Below are 20,242 nucleotides of genomic sequence, written 5' to 3' on the forward strand. Positions count from 1 at the left end.
ATTTATGATAAATGCCATCACTGTCCGTGATAATCGGGAAGATGAACTGATCAACAGCGCCTTTCTTTTGCCTTTGGGCTTTGCTTCTTTAAAAAAATATTTTGTTTCGTCTTTATATTTTTCATCTAGAAATTGTAATCAATTAATCGGGCAAAACCCACATATGTTGATGGCCAGTTGATCTGTTTAAAGTCTTCTTGGTTAATAAACTAGTATCCCACGCTGTCATTTTATTTGCATAATGTATTTGAACAGGCCAAGAGTGAACACCCCATCAGTGAATCACTTCCCAGGTTTTATCTTACAGCCCCCAAATCCTCTGTGTTCATTCTTACCAGACCTGCGCGGTTAGCCGGTCCACTTCACCATTAACACGGAGCCTACAGTGAACAACACGGCTTCAGCTGCGAAAACCTACATGGAAATCGGAGCTTTCCCCACGGCCCTTTATACCCTGCGTTCTGCTGGAAAGACGACCTTGCAGCGAGAACATCTGCGAGGAAAATCAAAGGAGGCATTCTAGGCGCATGAAGTGATGCTCCGCGCGGGGAGTCTCGAGACGTAACAATAGCGAGACTGAATGCCGCGCGCTGATTTCACCACGCATAACTGAAGCATGAATAAATGTTATTAGAAGAGGGAAGCGGTCGAGAATTCCGCGAACTCGGGTAATTATTGAGGGACGTATGAAAGAGGGATATCTCTGCGAAAAACAACAGTGAAACGGGCCTCTGAAAGTCTAAGCATGCGCGGCCTTTCGGAGAAGCCTTTCATGAGCGTGTCAAAACGGAGGCCGTCTTGGATTTTCAATTTATAATACTTTGGAATACTTTTTAGCATTAGACTGTAGAAGTCGAACTGTTTTTGCAAGTGGAGGGAAACACGTCGACTCATTTTTTATAATCGAATAGCCTTGAGTCGTAAGCCTGATAACTCCAACCGCACCGTTGCTGCGTGGCGCTCCTTTACGCAAAGCTTTCCGTTGAAAGAGGAAGCAAAGCTCTTTTTGTTTGACGTAAAATCACTATTCACTGGGATGCTCAGCGAAACCGAGAGCCTATCAGTTGGCGTTTTGCACACACGTTCACTAATTCTGCCGAGCTCTGAGTTGATTACGAGCGAGGAGGAGACTGGATCGTAAAAGCCACCCCGCATTTAACGCGGTAACACTGCTGTAAGTGCGGGGCCTTAATCGTCCTGCCCTCCTCCCTTCCTCGCTGATCTACATTAAAAATCGTTGCCGTGCTAAATACTTTCGCTGCATGGCCGTTTTGCGCCGTGTCCACGTGAAAACGGGTGAAGGCGCTACTCCCGGCGCAGAGTTTCGCGCGCAGTGCGCCACTCGGTGCGACGACCACATTTCTTCGCTCTAAGAGCGCGTGTCGGCTTTGCCGGACCGGTTTTCCGCCTCACACCCTCTTTCTAATGCTGCCAGAATGAGTAAAGCCGTGAGCTTGCATGAGGCATGAGATATTGCAGTTCAATTTAACATCCAGGCCTTTTATCGCCTTCGCTTAATCTTAGCTCTCCTCATTTAGCGTTATAAGGCCGTTTGAGTTCAGGTTAGTCTCCATTCTCCCCCAAATGGTGTGTGGAAAATGTGCGGGACCGGTGTAGGCCTGCCCACTAGATATTCCCACTCTTACCGCGGTGTAATTAATATCTGCAGTCACTTATAGAGAAAAGACAGCAAAATGATAACTAACAAAATTGTGTGAGTGTTCATACTATTCATATTTCAATGCACTAGATTGGATCTGAGTGAATAATCATATAATTGTACCCATCAGGCTACAGAAACGCTAGTCTGTTATGTGCATGACAGAGAAGATATTTATCCCTTAAAAGGAAAAGTCATACCTAGCCAGTGACGGACATCACCAACCACAGTTTGTCCTCCAGTAGTCATTCAGTACTTTCCTCTCAAGTTATATGGTACTCAACATTCCTGGCCTTGCAAATGTACACACACACACACACTTTCTCTCTCTCTCTCTCTCTCTCTCTCTCTCTCTCTCTCTCTCTCTCTCTCTCTCTCTCTCTCTCTCTCTCTCGTTCTCTTTAATATCATCTAATTGGTTGTGATTAGTTTACTAAATACCTTACAGCGGATTAATAATGGACGCAGTCCCTGTGGCGTTAAGCAATTTCGTTCAGCACAGTCTGTCAAAAACACAATTCCAAGTCTTCACCTGTTTCATTTCAGAGAGAAGCAGCTTCACATAGTCCACAAAATTAAATTGATCTCAGTGTAAATCCACGATAAGCTTATGGAACTAAAGACCTTACACCTTCCTTTGTCCACGTTCCTGTAGTGTAGCTACTTTTTGGAACATACACTATAAAATCACTAATGTGTGTGTCTTCTCATGAAGAGTTGGCTAAGGCAAGGGGCTTTAGCGCATGTATGTCTGAACATGTTAGCGTATGTTCCCGAAGGTTTGCAAACAGCACTACGTTTCCCGTTAACGTGCCCACGGTGGAGGTTTGTAGGCAAAATCACTCAGTTTTGGACTGTGATGTCACCAGAATGAGCACCAAAGAGCTTTTCTGAAATGAGGATGACTCTGAAAATGACCTTTTACAGTGAAATGAGCTGTGAGCAGTGCATGACGGCTATACTGAAAATAATGAATATATCTACTATTGATACAGCCCCAGCGTGTTTGCTGCAGTATACCAAATCGTCTGGCCGCCGAAAGCTTCCGTCTTTGCTTGTGAAACCGGTTAGCTGCCTTTGCTCAGCCAAATCTGTATGCACGTCGAACCTTCAGGCTCCTCTGCAGCTGCCTGGATTGAAAAGACTCGCACGAGGCACGGCAAATTCATGTGTTCACATGAAAATCGAGCCCCCGGTGGCTGGGCAGCCTAAACTGGCCTACTAACTGCAGTTATCCAAGTCACTCTGATTAGGGGAGCTTTTTATGTCCTTAATGGACGCAGCAGGCCAGAGGGAAGACTGCGTCTTTCCTGAGTTGTTGTAAAGGAAGTAACATAAAGGAGGGTTAACAGGGGAGGTGGGTGTATGTCAGGCCCTGCCTACTTTATATAAGCGCTCGGAGACTGTAACCGCGCCGCCCAAGCTAGCGATGACGCTAGAGTGTTTGGTCAGCTAGTGCTACATCGCGTGGGCATCGTGCATTCCGGGTGCTTCACACATGCAGCGATGCACTGAATACCGTAGTGTCATCTCTCGACTGGAACCACTTGGACACCCCACCCCACGTGTAGATATATGTTTTGAAATCTACTGCCCTCAAGGGAAGACCTTGAACCAGGTCCTCTTGAAATGCCTTCGCACCCCCCCCCACCCTTTCACACCCCTGATTTAAGGCACCTCCGAGCCTGGGTTCTCTGGGTTCCTGCCGTCCTGCCAGTAAAACATTACACTTAAGACCAGATCAATAGTGTTGTCCCTGGGAAGAGAGATTAAACCAGAGAGAGATGTAATACAACTCCGCTGTGACGTATTGATGTTTACGCGTCGGGGTTAAACGCTCGGTTCAAACGGTCACGGGCTCAATAAGCACGCTGACCAGGAGGGAGGTGTGCATTCCAGCCCCATGTCCCTGACGGGGCATCTGCAGGCACAGAATATGTTCCAGCCTCTTCTCGCCGGACAGGACATCCCATTGCTAATCAGCATGCAAGTTCTTGTATTGGTTGAACAATTGGAGTTTATCTGTGCAGATAGGGGTTGTTTGTTTGGGCATCTGGTGACCTGATTTGTAGTTTGCCAGTGTGCCTGTGGGTTCTTTCCTGTTACCAGACATGGAATGCTGGTTGTTGAGGAGAACACGTGCAAAACTAGGGCCAGCTAGCTGAACAGGGGCTCTGCGTTAACATCTAGCAAACAGCATATTGCTGAAGCTGCGCAGAAGTCGAGGGGGGCTTTTTAGAAGCCTGACTCCTGACTCCTGATACGTGCTTCCCGGGTCTTGGCTGGAGCTTTCCATTCCAGATCCGCTCTGAGGATATATCCAGGCCTCTGACAAGCATGTTGTAGCGCGCCGGTATCTGTTGTCTGCTGCCTCACCGGCAACTAATGTGGCCGGGCGTGCTTTCTGCGGAGTCATTATTAGTAATTGCAAGACAATCAGGCTTTATGGGCTGCAAAGCAGCATGACTTACCGAGGAAATAGAGATGGCAAGAGCCTGTTATTTAATTCTCAGGAGACTGGCTTCCACATTAGCACTCACCTCCAGTGGCCATAGTTCCCTAACCACTGTCTCCTCTCCCACACCCCACGGGTCAGGCTGGCACTCCGACAGAAATGAAACAACAATAACCCAGCTGAGAGGGGGCTTCGGATGCAGCGCGGACCCCAACGGTCAGCTTTGGGGGCGTTAGGTCATGCCGCTGCCTCATAATGTCCCAGCCATCATATAATTAGAGTGACTACTGGGACGCAGCATCTGTGCCTACGGACTGTGCCAGGCCAGTCGGTAAGGGAAGAATACACTGGTTGCAGACGTGCTGTGCAGAATCAGAAACGGGGTCGCCAAAAATACGAGGAGCAGAATAGGGAAAATGACCGGGCGCCTATAAGCAGGTCGAGTTAGCTGGGTTTCTCTGGATGGATGAAAGTCACGGAAACAACCTGTTTGCCGCAGAGGCACGGCACTCCAGGGCATTAGCAGGGAGATGAACACGGCCGCCGCCCGTGAGAGCCATCAATCTGCTGGAATAATATCCCCTGCCATCCAATAAACACACATTCAGCTTGTTGCTGTCTGGTGTGCTCGCTGTGCGTGATTGCTTTGCGGTGGCTTCTCCCCACCCCACCTCCATCCAATCGCTGACTCCAAACCTCTTCTGGCAGTGAGGTGGGGGGAGGGGCTGAAATTGCTTCCTGAAGGGTGCTCTCCTCTAATGCCTGGTGTCAGCCATGTAGCAAGGCTTGAAGGCCGCCAGCATTAATGCTGATTTTCCTGCACAGCTGTGAGTGGGGGGGGGTTAAGAGGACGATATTCCACCCTTCCGATGGGCTTTGCGGTGCAGAGGCGTTTTGGCGTATTGACAGGCCAGCTCTGCAGTGCATGTTGTCTGCCTGTAGTGAGTGAGACCGAACACAGACCAAAGTCCAGCGTAGGGACTGGTATAAAGTGGGAAAGACGCTGAGTGTAATAAAAGAATTAACATATGGCAAAAAATCCTATTTTTGAATAAAACTCCAGGGCAAAGTCAGAATATTTATATAGCAAATGTTATCACAAAGCAGCTTTACAAATGTATGGGTTCAGATTCCAAATGCGCAAACCAGTGGGGACAGTGGCAAGGAAAAACTCCCTGGGCAGAATTAAGGAAGAAACTTTGGGAGACTCAAGAGGGAACCCATCCTCCTTGGGCCGTCCTAATAAACACTCTGTGCTTTGTTACGTTATGTGTAGTCCGTGTAGCCAGTTCAGTCTAAGTGAGGGAGGTTCGGCTACTCCGCTGGGTCTAGGGTGAGCCAGTTCTTTCTGTATCTGTTGGAGTCGCTGTAGTGGGCGGATGGATATGGCAGCGTCCGTTCATCTGCTGGTGGCACTGGGACCTTTTCAGGCATCATCTACGATGCTCTGTCGCCAGTGAGCAGGTCTACTCCAGTGTTGGCATCATCTCCTGCGGTACTGAGCAAATAAATCAGAAAGATGTAGTTGAAAGAACAACATGTGAACAGGTCATATTCAGCAGACGGGCCGGTGGTCACCACTGGCAGGTTTATCTGTATCGTCAGAAGCAGCGGGTGACTGATTTTAATTCAAGTTAATAGTCCCTTCTATGCCTGCAGCACATGGTGCAGATCATGGAACTATTTTTATAAACCTACTGATATTACAGGCTGCTTGGTTTAGCGTCTTCCCTGTTTAACTTATCAGACCCTGCATGTCCTGAATTGATAGATGAAAGACTTGAGTTTGGCTTCCCTGATTTTAAATGCCTCGTATATCCCGCTTGCCCACGCGGCCTCCATCTACCCCGCTGCGGCAGGCAGGGAAGGGCCAGCCAGATCCTGCTTTACAGCGACCGTTCCCGCCAAGGTCGCGTCTCTCCATTACCCGCGCTGCTACGGACGTGGTGGCAGGTGCACCTGCTCGGTGACGCTGCTGGCCGTCAGAGCCCATTCGTTTCCCCATGCAGGATATACGGCAGTCTGACAGCCAGCACGGAGCCTGTCAGAAAACACATCAAAACGGCGGCGATGCGGATGCCGGCTTGGCCCATCGTGCTTGCCCTCCACCCTCAGATCCGGCTCTGCTGGAATGCAGGGGTAATAAAAGTGTGTCTTTCATTTGTCCTTGTCATGAAACAATATTGTTTGTCTCATACTGTGATGAGTAGGGACAGCATCTAGTTGCTGTCGGTACACACAGAGCTGAAGGATTGTGGGAAGGCAGGGGAGTTGTAGACTGATGCGGTTAGTCTCCGGTCTCTCCAGGCGGGGGAGTTGTAGACTGATGCGGTTAGTTTCCGGTCTCTCCAGGTAGGGGAGTTGTAGACTGATGCGGTTATTCTCCAGTCTCTCCAGGTGGGGGAGTTGTAGACTGATGCGGTTAGTCTCTGGTCTCTCCAGGCGGGGGAGTTGTAGACTGATGCGGTTAGTCTCCGGTCTCTCCAGGCGGGGAAGTTGTAGACTGATGCGGTTAGTTTCCGGTCTCTCCAGGTGGGGGAGTTGTAGACTGATGCGGTTATTCTCCGGTCTCTCCAGGCGGGGGAGCTATAGACTGATGTGGTTAGTCTCTGCTCTCTCCAGGCGGGGGAGCTGTAGACTGATGCGGTTAGTTTCTGGTCTCTCCAGGCGGGGGAGTTGTAGACTGATGCGGTTAGTCTCCGGTCTCTCCAGGCGGGGGAGCTGTAGACTGATGTGGTTAGTCTCTGCTCTCTCCAGGCGGGGGAGCTGTAGACTGATGCGGTTATTCTCCAGTCTCTCCAGGCGGGGGAGTTGTAGACTGATGCGGTTAGTCTCCGGTCTCTCCAGGCAGGGAAGTTGTAGACTGATGTGGTTAGTTTCCGGTCTCTCCAGGTGGGGGAGTTGTAGACTGATGCGGTTATTCTCCAGTCTCTCCAGGCGGGGGAGTTGTAGACTGATGTGGTTAGTCTCTGGTCTCTCCAGGTGGGGGAGTTGTAGACTGATGTGGTTAGTTTCCGGTCTCTCCAGGTGGGGGAGTTGTAGACTGATGCGGTTAGTCTCCAGTCTCTCCAGGCAGGGGAGCTGTAGACTGATGTGGTTAGTCTCCATTCTCTCCAGGCGGGGGAGTTGTAGACTGATACGGTTAGTCTCCGGTCTCTCCAGGCGGCACCACTGCAAACATTAGGCTGAATCAACATATGGAAGGATCTTCACCTGCTGTGACTTTTTTCAGTTACAGCCAGCTGGAGGAAAGTTAATTATGATGGGCGATTGTTATATGCCGTAACACTCGACATTCAATGATCACCAGTTTAAAGTAAAGCTAAACTGCAGTATTTACTGTTCTCTCTCTCTCTCTCTCTCTCTCTCTCTCTCTCTCTCCCTCCCCCATGGTCCCTCAGCTTTTGTTTTGAGCTGCGCTTTCCCCCGGACCCCGGCTAACGGGGAGGTGTCGGTCAGCAGCCTCCATTCCGGGGGGGAGGCCTTTTTCTTCTGCCTGTCCGGCTACCAGCTCCACGGCGCCTCCTCCCTCACTTGCCGCAACGCCACCACGCCTTACTGGAGCGGCAAGGAGCCGAAATGCCTGGGTAAGGGGCCGCCCTCCCACCACCCCTCCCCCGCGTCCATTTTTAAACCTCCCCGCGGAGCTACACCTGCTTACAGACGGGCTATTTTTTTTAGAAGTGATTAATCATGAGTGATGATCTTGTGTCTGGATAGATGACCCTTCATATATCTCCATCCTCCACGCCATCTGTTACCGTGTTAATTGATATCTTGATGTCAGCACGCGTAATGAATATTAACTGGACACCGCAACGACCTTAAACTGTCAGCATCCCAAGAGCAGGGATCGCAAAACGAAAGCTTGAGCACGACAAGCAAAACGGCTGCGATGCCTTTTTTCGCACGCGGCCGAGGTTTGTTGTGTTCAGAGCGGGAGCAGCATTCTGGCACGGGCGTCTCACTTAAACCCGGAACACCTGAGGCAGGCTCTCCTGCACTGGCTCCGAGCCACCTCACACACCAACACCGTGCTGATTTCCTGCAGAGAAACCAAACACTGTGCTTGCCGTGCAATCAGCAGTCGAGCCCCTGCTCCCACTACGTTGTCTGCATTTTCTCTCACTTGCACACTCTTGTTTCATATGTTCACACTCACACACACACACAGTAAAAATCTCGGCCCTTTTCTCCCTCTCTCCTCCCGGGCTTCCTAACACAGATTGCCTATTTTCTTTTCCAAAGGGACACTGTAGTGTTTGGCCAGTTATTTTCTCTTATCTCCTACTTACAATCTATTGCCTGCTAACCCCTCATTCTCTCTCCTCTTTCTCTCCCTTGCTTTTTGCCTCTGTCTTCAACCCACACACTCGTCTTTTCGTGAGCGTGTGTTTCTGGGTGTGTGTGTGTGTGTGTGGCAGCTACTTGCGGAGGGATGCTAAAAAACGCTACCCTGGGCCGCATCGTCTCTCCTGGGTTTCCTGGCAACTACAGCAACAATTTGACGTGCCACTGGGTGCTGGAGGCTCCCGAGGGCCACAGGTTGCACGTCCACTTCGAGAAAGTGGCCCTGGCCGAAGACGACGACAGGTAAGCCGCCGCCCCCGAACCCACGACCCGGCGGGCTTCCGCGCTCGTCTGCCCCGAACGTCTCCCGCTCGCTCATGTCTAATTACACAACAGATCCAGGCCTGTTAGATCACGCCTCTGGATGACGCCCAAGTGCAGGGACGCAGGATGTTGGCGCGTGCTGTTGCCAAGGGTACAGCCCGAGCCCCGCATGCAGTGCGACCCACCCTCCGCCCCCAGCCCCTCCATCTGTGGAATCCTCACCACTCCCAAGCATTTCTCATAATTAAGACTATCTCCCATGCAAGCAAATTCACTGACTACACAGGCCACAGCAGAGATATGGGAAGAAGAGTTTTAATTACAATTTTGCTGCCATAACCACCATGTCTTGAAGCTAATTAATCCACCACACTGAGTAACCCAGTAACAGTTCGCACTGTTTTGTTTCTCACAGACTCTTGATCAAGAATGGGAACAACATCGACTCCCCCGGCGTCTATGACTCCTACGAGGTGGAGTACCTGCCCAACGAAGGTGTAGTCAGCACAGGAAGGCACTTGTTCGTGGAGTTCACCACCGACGAGGCAGGCACCTGCACTGGCATCGCCATCCGATATGAAGGTATGGAGTGGGGTGTGGGGCGCGGGGTGGGGGGTGCGTACAAGGTCTCGCTCAAACTTCACTCATGGCTTAGGAGTTTCAGCTCAGGTCATCGCTGTCTACCTTACTGACTTTACTGTTTTGCTCTGCTGTCTTGTATGAGGTCTTGAGCAGTGAGAAGTGTTAACGTGAACACACACACCTGTTTGTTATAGTTATTTTCCCAGAGTTTTTCTCTGTGGTGTTCAGAAAAAAAGCTAAAGCATGCTGGCATTGGGGATTTGGAGCCGATGTTTAAGCACACTGGCCTTGTGTGTGTGTGTTTGCCAGCTTTCGCCCAGGGTACCTGCTACAAGCCCTACGTGAAATACGGCAACTTCTCCAGCAGCGACATGGCGTTCGGTGTGGGTACAGTGGTGGACTTCTGCTGTGAACCAGGCTACACCCTGGAGCAGGGCGCCATCACCATCGAGTGTGTGGACCCAGAGAATCCTCAGTGGAATGAGACTGAACCAGCTTGCCGGGGTGGGTGCCACACAGCATGCACGTGTGTGTGTGTGTGTGTGTGTGTACACTCAATAATCTTGCAAAAGTGATGCCTTCCAGGAAGTTCTTTCCCTAAAACCTACTATAATGTGCGTGTGTGTGTGTGTGTGTGTGTGTGTGTGTGTAGCATTCCTGATATATTACAAGTTATGGTCTACAGGCCTCCAAAGTAAAATGCTGGTTTTATTGATGAATTTACAGATTTATCTGTTATTTCCACTGACTTTGACCATTTTGTAATTGCTGGTGATACATGTGCATTGACAATTCCAAGGCCAATTATGCCAAGGATCACCAAATTGGGCTCTTTCAGTCTCTCTCAGCAGGGGTTGAGTCAGGTGTGTTTAAGCAGGTCAGCCAACAAACCACAGTGCTACATTAACTAATATTAGTTAAACACACCTGATTCAACTCATCAATCAGTTTGCAGGTTTAGCAGACGTGTCTGAGCAGAGCGATCGCTAAACTTTGCTGGACTCAACCCTCTAGGACAGGATTTTGAGACCCTTGCCATAGACCACCACATTCTCCTAGATAAATGTGAGAAGTGGGTTGGTTCATAAATGGTTCAGTTCATACCTGCAAGGGAAAAATTATTTTTCTGAAAAAGAAAATGTTTCTAAAAGAGTGCCGGTAACTCATGGTGTCCCCCAGGGTTTGATTCTTGGGCCTCTCTTATTTAACTTAGACATGCTTTTTCTTAGCCAAATCATGGCAGATTTTGGGATCTTTTTAGGACCAGATCTTACCACAGATATGGAGATGACACTCAAACTTTCTTAGCCCTCTGAGAGCCCCAGACAGCTCAGACAGCCTTGAGCACATCACTAACTGGATGGGCCAACACTTTCTGCTACTGAATAAAGATAAAATAGAGATTATTACACATGGAAACAGAAATGAGAGACAGACTAGATGCCTGTTTAGACTCTAAAGGCCTAAAATCTATAGTGCTAGTTTAGAAACTTAGACTCAGTGTTCTCTCAATGTTAGCAGTCCCATCAAATCAGTCCCTACTCAACAAGACCAGAGATTTCCTGACTAAACCAGACCTAGAGAAACTCATCCCAGCAGGGCTGATTGCTGTTACGGCCTCCTAACGGGGCTCCCAAAAAAGACAAACGGCTTCAATTGAGTCAGAGTGCAGCTGCTGGAGGAGGAGGAGAGAACACAGCCTCTCAGACTTAAGTCCTTACACTGGCTACCAGTGCACTACACAGCTGACTTTAAGGTATAATCGCTGGTATCAGTCTGATATGCTCCAGCGTTATCAGCCAGGCAGAACCCACAAATCAGCAGGAACTAGCCAGTCACTCCTGCCTGGGGTTAAAAATTAAGCATGGAGAGGCAGTGTTCAGATGTTATGCTGTTTTTAAATGGAACCAGTTGTCAGAGGATATTAGGAGTGCACCAATATTGGAGGTTTATAAATTGAAACTAAAAGCGTTGTTACTGGGCCTGGCCTTTGGCTCAGTTTAAACACTGTTAAGGTTAGGTTAAACACTCAGGTTAAACACTGAGAAGGTTAGGTTAAACACTCAGGTTAAACACTTATGGTAGCTTAGACACTCAGGTTAGACACTGTCAAGTTTAGGTTAGACACTCAGGTTAAACACTGTTAAGGTTAGGTTAAACACTCAGGTTAAACACTGTTATGGTAGGTTAAACACTCAGGTTAAACACTGTCAAGTTTAGGTTAGACACTGTTCAACATTGTAACATTTTGTTTTTATTTTTTGCGAGAGACCTCACCACAGGTAAAAGATCTCAGGTTGTAATAAGCGTTATTCTTCTTCCATGTCTTCTCTGAAGCTGTTTGAGTTGCTGCTGTGTGTGAAGTGCTAAAGAGATCATCTTGCCTTGTCCAGCTTTGCTTTGCCTGATTTGAAAACGTCTGCACTAAGATACATAGAAGGTAGCCTTAACTGAAAGAGCCATTTGATTTCATTTGGATTAGTGAGGTTTTTGTGTGTGTGTTATTTTGATGTCGTTGTGGGGACCAAATCTATCTATCCTTTAAAATTCTGAAGTAGTGAGGTGTTTTGGGTTTTTTTTACTCAAAATATGCTATAAAAAGGAGAAATCTTTGGAGTTTCTTGTAATTACTGACGTTAAGGTTTAGCCTTTTTATCTGGAGAATAGAAAATTAATTGTAAAAAAAACACAAAAACATAGTATAAGTGCTGTGTATGAGTGCATGTTTGCACTTGTGTGATTAGTTTGGCAGCAATTTATCAACTAAAACCTAGTATGTGTGTCTTAGTAGCACTGATTGCATACTGTGTGTGTGTGCCTGTGTGTGCCTGTGTGTGACTGTGTGTGCATCCTAGCTGTATGCAGTGGAGAAATCACGGATTCAGCCGGAGTGGTGCTCTCGCCAAACTGGCCTGAGGCGTATGACAAAGGCCAGGATTGTATCTGGGGCATCCATGTGGAGGAGGACAAGCGCATCCTTCTGGACATCCCAGTGTGAGTGCCGTGCTGCGGGGCCCAGGGGCCCGAGGCCCCGGGGCTCAAAGTATCCAGCCAGATTTGCAGACGGTATAGGCCAGCTCTCTCTTCACAGTCCTGCAGTGCTCCACGGTCGGGGGAGTCTGCCTTATTTTGTGGTGAAGTGGTTTTCAGGGACTAAAGCTCACTCCATGGATTAGATGGAGTTCTCCTCCAGTGCATGTGCTCATATATTTGTGTGTGTGTGTGTGTGTGTGAGAGAGAGAGAGAGAGAGAGAGAGAGAGAGAGAGAGAGAGAGAGAGAGAGAGAGAGAGAGAGAGAGAGAGAGAGAGAGAGAGGGAGAGAGAGAGAGAGTTTTTTGAAGGGAACTTGCCCTGGCGGTGAGAACCAGAGTGAATCCTGCTGCTTTCAGCCTTGTTAATTCCACACTAACTAGCATGAACTGTCTATCAGAAATCTAATAGAAATCTTAGTTTCAAATAAAGGTGTTTGTGTGTGTGTGTGTGTGTGTGTGTGTGTGTGTGTGTGTGTGTGTGTACGTGTGTGTCCTATTTTGTTTACAGTATATCACCCTTCAACCTCTTCATTTCCTGGATTTATTTGTTACTTATTACGCATGTTTGGCCCTGTGGCCCAGCTGTTCTGACCCACTATTGACTTTCTCTGCTCAGGAGCAGCGTACGACTGTAGCAGGAGCTATTAGACGCAGATGGGAAAGGCATAGTGCCTTAAAGGGACCGCCCACACACACCCCCCCACACACACACACACGCACGCACACACACAAAGCCATGCAGAGGCGGCGAGAGGAAAACGCGGATAACCAAGGATGAAAGGCCATCTAATGTGTTAACGGAACGAACGTTGGACTTGTGATGGATTCACTTGGAACCGATGAGCAACCTGAATCCCGCCCAGCTTGGCCCGGGGTTTAGGGTTGTTAGTCTTAACCATCACTAAATAAATGCTGATCCTCTGATTAAGACTTCCTCCTGTGCTATGACTAAGACTTCCTGATTTCCTATGCTAATGGATGTGCCATATCTATATAGCGGGGGCAGGGTTCTTCTAAAGGTCGCCATGGCGCTTTACACATTAGGCGCACAGCATATCGAGGGGGGGCAGTATGGCTGAAGGGGGCAAACTGCAGAAGAGAAGTATAGCAGAGAATATTAGCAAATGAAGTTTGTTACCTGCTTTTATCTGGGTGGTTTGTTTTCAAACGTTTAATCAGGGCCAGTGAGCGAGAAGCAGGCATCTTTAATGGGGGTGAGATGTCACGGCCTGCTACAGTTGACCAAACTGGTTTGCTGGTGTGAGACAAATATGTTTCCTTGCTGATATATGAATATCCCTTTTTCCAATCAATCTGATGTTTTTTGGGAGGGAAATACAATGTGGTTTGTATAAATTTTCATTCAATCGGTAACATGGGTACAGTTCACGTGGTGCTAATGTCAGTTCTTCCTGCCCAACACCTGAAATGAACGACCCTCGACTAACACTGTTAGAAGAGCATGGACCAAACTCCAGCTTTGAAATGGCTGCTAATAATATTTTTAGCTACGCGCTGTAATTTTGTCTAGTTTTATAGATAACAATGTCACCCTGTAACAGAATCCACGTAATCTAGTCTGTTGGAGACTGCTTACTGCGACATGAGCTGAGGGTATGATGACTTTGGCGTGTGGGTTGTGAGAGACTAATTTGCGGGCATACATTTCCTCTTATCATCTCGCTACACTGGTCTTGTAGCTCCACTGCGAAACTAAAGACCGACACTAAACGCGTCCTCCTGGCTGAGAAACTCCGTTTTGTTTCCAGGTGTTTCTGACGATGTCAACAGAGCCTAGCAAACCAGTCCGAGGCCAAGATATCCTCGCCAAATCCTTTGTAGTGGTCTCGCACGCTTGGACCCTCTAGGTGCTGTGAAAGCGCTCCGCCCACGCGGTGTCCGTCCCTCCCCACCAGGGGCAGGAGCTATAAGAGGGGTTGGTGTCGGGGGGGGGGGGGTCTGAGTGCATTTGTTGGGCTCTGTACGCCATTTCCTGCCCGGCTTGCCTTCCTAATGAGAACACTTTCTCTCCCCAATTATCATTCAGCAGCTCTCGCCAGCTCGCAATTACTCAGGACCAGCACGCATAATGACGGCTGATTAATTGATTTAGCATAAACAGGAGGGCAGAGCCGGCGCTCGTTAAGACGGAGCAGAGCAGGTGTTGGGTGCTGCACCTGGGTGATGTGAAGGGCTTGGCGGGGCATGCCATGGTAATTCAGTGATGGAATGAGGTCAGTGAACTTGTGTTGGGCCACACTCGACGCAGCGTAGCTCTCAGTGCAGGGACCAGTCAGCCAAATTTTGTCTATACATGGAAGACTAAATTAGAGGAACGAGTGTTTCATGGAGTCGTATGGAGAAGGAGCTCTCCTGTGAACGCCAGTAACGGCTAGTGGGGAAGATTTTATTAAGATTTATGCTGCTTGCATAAGCAAATTGAAATGTCTCCTGTTGCATGGACAGATCATAATGTGAGTGTGTTTACTGTTCCATAAAGCAACAGTTTTTTTAAAAGCACACACACACACACACACACACACACACACACACACACACACAAAACATATACATAATGTCTAAAACTGACGGTACTTAGCTTCAATTGAAGCTGGTGAAACCCAACAATGTGATGATGGTCAAGAAGGATAGAGTTTCTCCGAGTGGTACCTCCCACATGAGTAACCAGACTCCGCCCCTTCTGTCTAGAGCCTGGCTCTAAGCCCCGTAATTAATAAGCCCTTTTTAAAGAGCTTCCCTGACCGGGAGGCAGGCCAAGACTTTGGCATTTCCAATTCTTAAAAGAACCAATACTTAACTTTTCTAATTAAACTACCAGAGAGTTAAATCAGAAGAGAAGGAAAGACTTCATTTTTTTTATTGTTCAAGACCTTGTTCAATCCATTTAAAAGCCTGTTCCTGCCGGACAGCGAGCAGTGGTGCGGCCCTTCGGGGAGATCCGCGCGGCCATCGCTGTTCGGCGCTGCGGCGTGTAGAAGGCATCCGGACATCACGGCAGAGCCGTACACCTGCGGGGCCGGGCTGTGTGTTCCCTGAGCCTTGCCGGCACCTGCACAAGCAAGTGTGTGAACGCGGCGTTCTTCTTACAAAGAGGTCTGCTCGGCGGTGCCCTGCTGTGCTTGCGCCGAGTAACCCAAATACATCTCAGTGCTCATCCGCTCCTCCAGAAAAACCTGTTTCCTGTTTACTGTGTCTCTTCCTCCCAGCTGCAGGGCTAGGACTGTGCCGCACTATAGGCATCTGTGTTGGATGTCTGCACGCTCAAGGAGGAACAAGGCATTTGCACTTTCGGTGACTGTACCACTTCTAAGCAGTAGTTTTGTTTATACCCACGATGCCGTTCTTCACGCCGGAGCGCCGGGCTCGAGTGCCACGATTATATTATTCTTCCTGGAAAAGGCTGTTGGTTTCCTCCAGCCTCCTAGAGAAAGCTATTTAACGTTTACTGTCAACAGAAATGGCCCCGCCGCTGAGTCCTGGGGGACTGAGATAGATTGTTCTGGGCTCCCCTTCGCCGCAGAGAGTGGCGCCTCGCTCTCACCGCTCGCCTTCTTTCTCTCCGTCTTCCTGTCGTTGGTATTCTGGAGGGAGCTCGGCGAGTTAGTTAAACCCCAGGGTGTCCACCAGCGTGCAGAGGCGAGCGGATCCACTCCAGCAGCAGCAGCACCGCCGCCTCTCACACGCTAAGCCCTGAGGGCATCGTCCTGTTTAATTATACCTGCTTAATCCCTTCCATCGCGATGATTAGAAGCACTGGGTGCACACACACACACACACACAAACACACACACACACTATCTGACATCCAGCATAAAAATGAGTTCCTACAGGTGTAGAACACACTTTTTTTTTTTTTTTTTTTTTTTTTTTTTTTAGAAAAAGCAAAATTCCCAGACATAAATGGAGACACTTTAGACTGCAATGCCAATAGTGGAACCATTGAAAAGTTTTTTTTACTGTCGGGGTGAGGCTCCGGGAGCCTGAGTCATAAGGATTTCTTTCTCAATAAAGCTCATTACATGCATATGAACTTGTTAACTCTTGAGTTAGGACATTTTTAGGATAGTTCCATGTGCTTGACATTATAACACACCAGACAGAAATGGACAGCATTGCTGAGTGTAAGGAGCCTTTACAGTGGCAGGTCAAGCCTGGGCTAGTGGGCGGGGCGTTTGGAATGTGATTTGTTGACAGGACGATCAATCAGAGCTGGACTAATTTGCATAAAGGGAGGGGCAAATCCTTGCAGTCATTTAATAGTAACTCCTGGGGGGGCAGCCATCTCTCCGAGTGCAGTGGCTCATGTAAATGCGGTCTGGCCAGTGCTGGGATGGCAGCGCCGATTTGGGAGACACATGATTGATGGGTACAGGAGGACCGCGCTTTCCCACTGCTGTGGGCAGGGAGGAGGCGGTTTCTCCTCAGAACTCTGTCCCTCCGGAGCACTCTTCAGTTTGCCGCTAGCAAATGTTAACGTGGGCCATCCTCAGACTCTCCTGCCACGTGGCACACAGCCAAGCAGAACGTGGCCTACGCTGTAACGCACGCTAAGAGCTTTCTCCAACTTACTTTGACATTTGGGGGGGATGGGCTGGCTTGCCCTGCTTAAACAAATGTCAGTGTTGTGCAGGCAACATGTTCCAGTGTCAGCAACCCCCCCCAACACGGATACGCACTCCAGTGCTACTCCCAGGCACCAGGCCGGGGCGAGCCGCGCTACGCTTTTCTGCATTGCACACGGCCAGAATTTTCCCCGGCAGAATTAAAACCATGATTGATTCCTTCCATTGACGCTGCGCGCTTTCCGATTCCGTCGCCGACCGTGCTGGCCGTGTTCGTTTGAAACAGAGAGGAAAACGACGAATGGCGATTATTGTAAGGGGAGACATTCGGGGGCAGCAAACAGACCTTTTGTTCGCTTTATTAGATTTTCAGGTCTGCTCCTCGGTGCAAACGTGGTGCCCAGTTGAAAGCGAATAATTCAAATCGCCTCGACTTCTGAAGCGCCTCATCAAAATGCAAATGACCTTGAACTGGAGCGGCGCGGACATATCGCTTTCACCCGTCCGTGCCCGGGAGACCGAGCAGCACGTGCCGAAATAGAACTGATGCCACGCAGGCCGGTTAATGACTGGGGTGCTTGCAGCTATTGCTGTATTCTCACTGAGACTGTGAGCAAGTGCAAATGGCACTAAAATGGAGCATTAACATAAATGGATCATTTTATTCCCATTACGCAAATACACACACAGAACCCTGCATATTCATTAGTGTGTCTTCGGAATAATTCAGTGTTTGTTTCGAGTCGGCACCGTTCAGTATCACTCTGGATTCGATCCCACACAAAGTCCTCCATCCCAGTGCTTGTGTACAGCTCTCACTGGGAAAACTGGGAGTACTGGTTTGCCAGGCAAGCAGAAGCATATTTTACATCAAAGCAGACAGCATGAAGATCTTCGAAAGGGAACTTTCGGAGACGTTTCGCAGAGCACAGAGAGGCTGCACACATCAAAACGGCACAGACGGGAGTCCTGGGAGATGTTTCACATTCACATTTTAAATAAATTGATCCCAACATATTAGATCAACCGATTATGAGTAGCATAATTTTATTTCAGCGTTTCCGAATTTTATGCTAAGTACAAAATCGTTGACATCACATTCCCAGACTGCTTTCAAATATGAAATACCAGTGATAATCTGCATTAATGATTTGTGCCATTTTCTGCCTTTTAATTGATGCAGTAAACATTTCTGTTGTGGTTACCAGCTAGGCCTGTGTGCGAGGTCTTCTGCCTACTCCTCACAATGGTACAACCCAAATCGTAAAGGTTGTGTTGCATCCCAGACGGGGAACGTGAGGAGGCCTGCTATAAAAAATCTCTACACGGTGGCTCTGTTGTCTGACTCATGCAACTCCTACCTCAGGTTCCTTTTTTTGTCCAACAGCATGTATATAAAGGCAGCACAACATCTGTGTGTCTTTGATGCTACCTAGGCTTAGTCTGTCCACACACCCAACCACACACACACACATATATATCTAATGCAACCCTTCAATGAAAATGAATGCTACTGACGCCCAGCATGGCGAGAATCATACCAGCTGCTGCAGACCGGTTAAATTAAATCGGAAAAAAAAACAGACAGAAGGTGTTGGATCACTTTTAAAGAAAATACATGAGCTTTCTATTGTGCCTATGTCTAATCATGTAAATGCCTTATTTTGAAAATGAGAAGTATGCAGTGAAAACATCAATGTGCTTCTGCCCGTTTGGAGGAGACTGTTGCCATAAATTTGGTTACATATAGTAAACACAGTGGCCTGTGCACATATTTGGGGACTAAGAAATCTCTTCATTCATAAGAGTAATACAAATGCAGCTTTAAAGTGACCGTATCTTCACAGGCCCTTTTGTTTTGGGTTGTAACAGCATGGATGTGTCCAGTGTCACCAACGGTCCAACTGTTGCCGACGGTAACTGTTCCCTTGTGAACTATTAATTATGCCATAACTACTACCAGTGTCTCAATCAAGCCATTTTAAAATGATCATTGACCTTGTCAGGCCGTGGAATGTGTTGAAGTTCAGTACTTTTACTGTAATGGAGACTCATCCAGGAAAGGTATTAAAGATGGATATTGCCACACCTGACCTCCGCTAGGAAACTTCACATGAACGGTAGTCATACTCAGAATGAGTGCCTGGGTCTCTCTTCTTCCTGTAACACATTACCCTGACACTGGCAAACATCTGCCTTGTTTTGGCTAAGCTGTGCATTTAGGTTGGAGAATTTGTATTATTATTTAGCAATAAACAGTATTTATATTGACTGATTTACAATAAGCTGTGTCGGGAATGCCAAATAGCCTTACCTCATGCAAAGATAGAGGCTCTTTGTACGAAGAAGAGTAGGCATTTACCCAGAAAACGATCAGAACCCAGAAACGATAAGATCTGCAGCGGACCAAATCTGTCTTTTTAATGTTGTCTGACCACATCTCATTATTGTAGTGTAGTGTGGGATATTGTGTAATACTATTGTCTTAATATAGTGTACAGTATAGTCCTGTAATTGTGATTTTTTTTTGTCCCATCTTAAAGCCTTCATCTCGGTAAAAACGACATGTTGACGTTTTATGACGGTGACGACCTGACGGCCAACATCCTGGGCCAGTACAGCGGCACTCTGCCGCGGTTCAAACTCTACACCTCCATGGCAGATGTGACCATTCAGTTCCAGTCCGATCCGGCCACCAACATTTATGGCTACAACAACGGCTTCGTGGTGCACTTTTTTGGTAAGCAGCACTCACAGAAGAGGGACTGCCGGTAGCACTGCGATTCCCGATGCTTTGGCAATCTTGAGAGATGTGCAAACCGCAGAGCAGGTTTTTATTTTTTAGGACTGAGTGATTGTACGACATTCATTTATGGTTAAGACAATCTGTTCCATCCTTACTTGTTTTGACCAAATGAGTCACGCTCGCAAAGTGGCAGGCCCTCGGCCACCGTGTCACAGCAAGCATTAGTCATGCCAGAACACTTGGCAAGGACCTGCTCTGGCATGTGGCACTGTGAACAATCACTGTGAAAGGAGAGCACACTGCTTTCTGCTTGTGGACATATTTACACGCAAAATGGTGTGCGGCGTCACCCCAGTTGCATTCCCCCTTTCCACCCCCTGTCAACGTGGCTGCACTTGGCTTTTCACACTTGGCACGGGTTCCGTGCGGCTACCGGGCCACCGTGAAATTGCAGGCGCAGTCCGGCCCTGTTATGACGGCCCGGCTGAAATCGATCAGGCGATCGACCGATACGAGAATGGCCCGGAAATTAGCAGGATGATGATTGTCCCCCTTTCTTTCTCGCTGCCT

The 20,242-nt window shown here is 48.3% G+C and overlaps 1 protein-coding gene across 2 annotated transcripts in view; it reads left to right on the forward strand.

Moving 5' to 3' along the window:
• Positions 1 to 20,242, forward strand: part of sez6a (seizure related 6 homolog a) — a 92,091-nt gene that overhangs the window by 66,077 nt on the left and 5,772 nt on the right. For both annotated transcript variants that reach the window (XM_035535899.1, XM_035535900.1), the window contains exons 5-10: positions 7,517 to 7,702; positions 8,540 to 8,708; positions 9,145 to 9,311; positions 9,621 to 9,815; positions 12,167 to 12,305; positions 19,470 to 19,666. In XM_035535899.1, the coding sequence (XP_035391792.1) occupies positions 7,517 to 7,702; positions 8,540 to 8,708; positions 9,145 to 9,311; positions 9,621 to 9,815; positions 12,167 to 12,305; positions 19,470 to 19,666 (1,053 nt within the window). The remainder of the gene's footprint in view (positions 1 to 7,516; positions 7,703 to 8,539; positions 8,709 to 9,144; positions 9,312 to 9,620; positions 9,816 to 12,166; positions 12,306 to 19,469; positions 19,667 to 20,242) is intronic.

Source organism: Electrophorus electricus, chromosome 17, assembly GCF_013358815.1.
Source record: "Electrophorus electricus isolate fEleEle1 chromosome 17, fEleEle1.pri, whole genome shotgun sequence".
NCBI lineage: Eukaryota > Metazoa > Chordata > Actinopteri > Gymnotiformes > Gymnotidae > Electrophorus > Electrophorus electricus.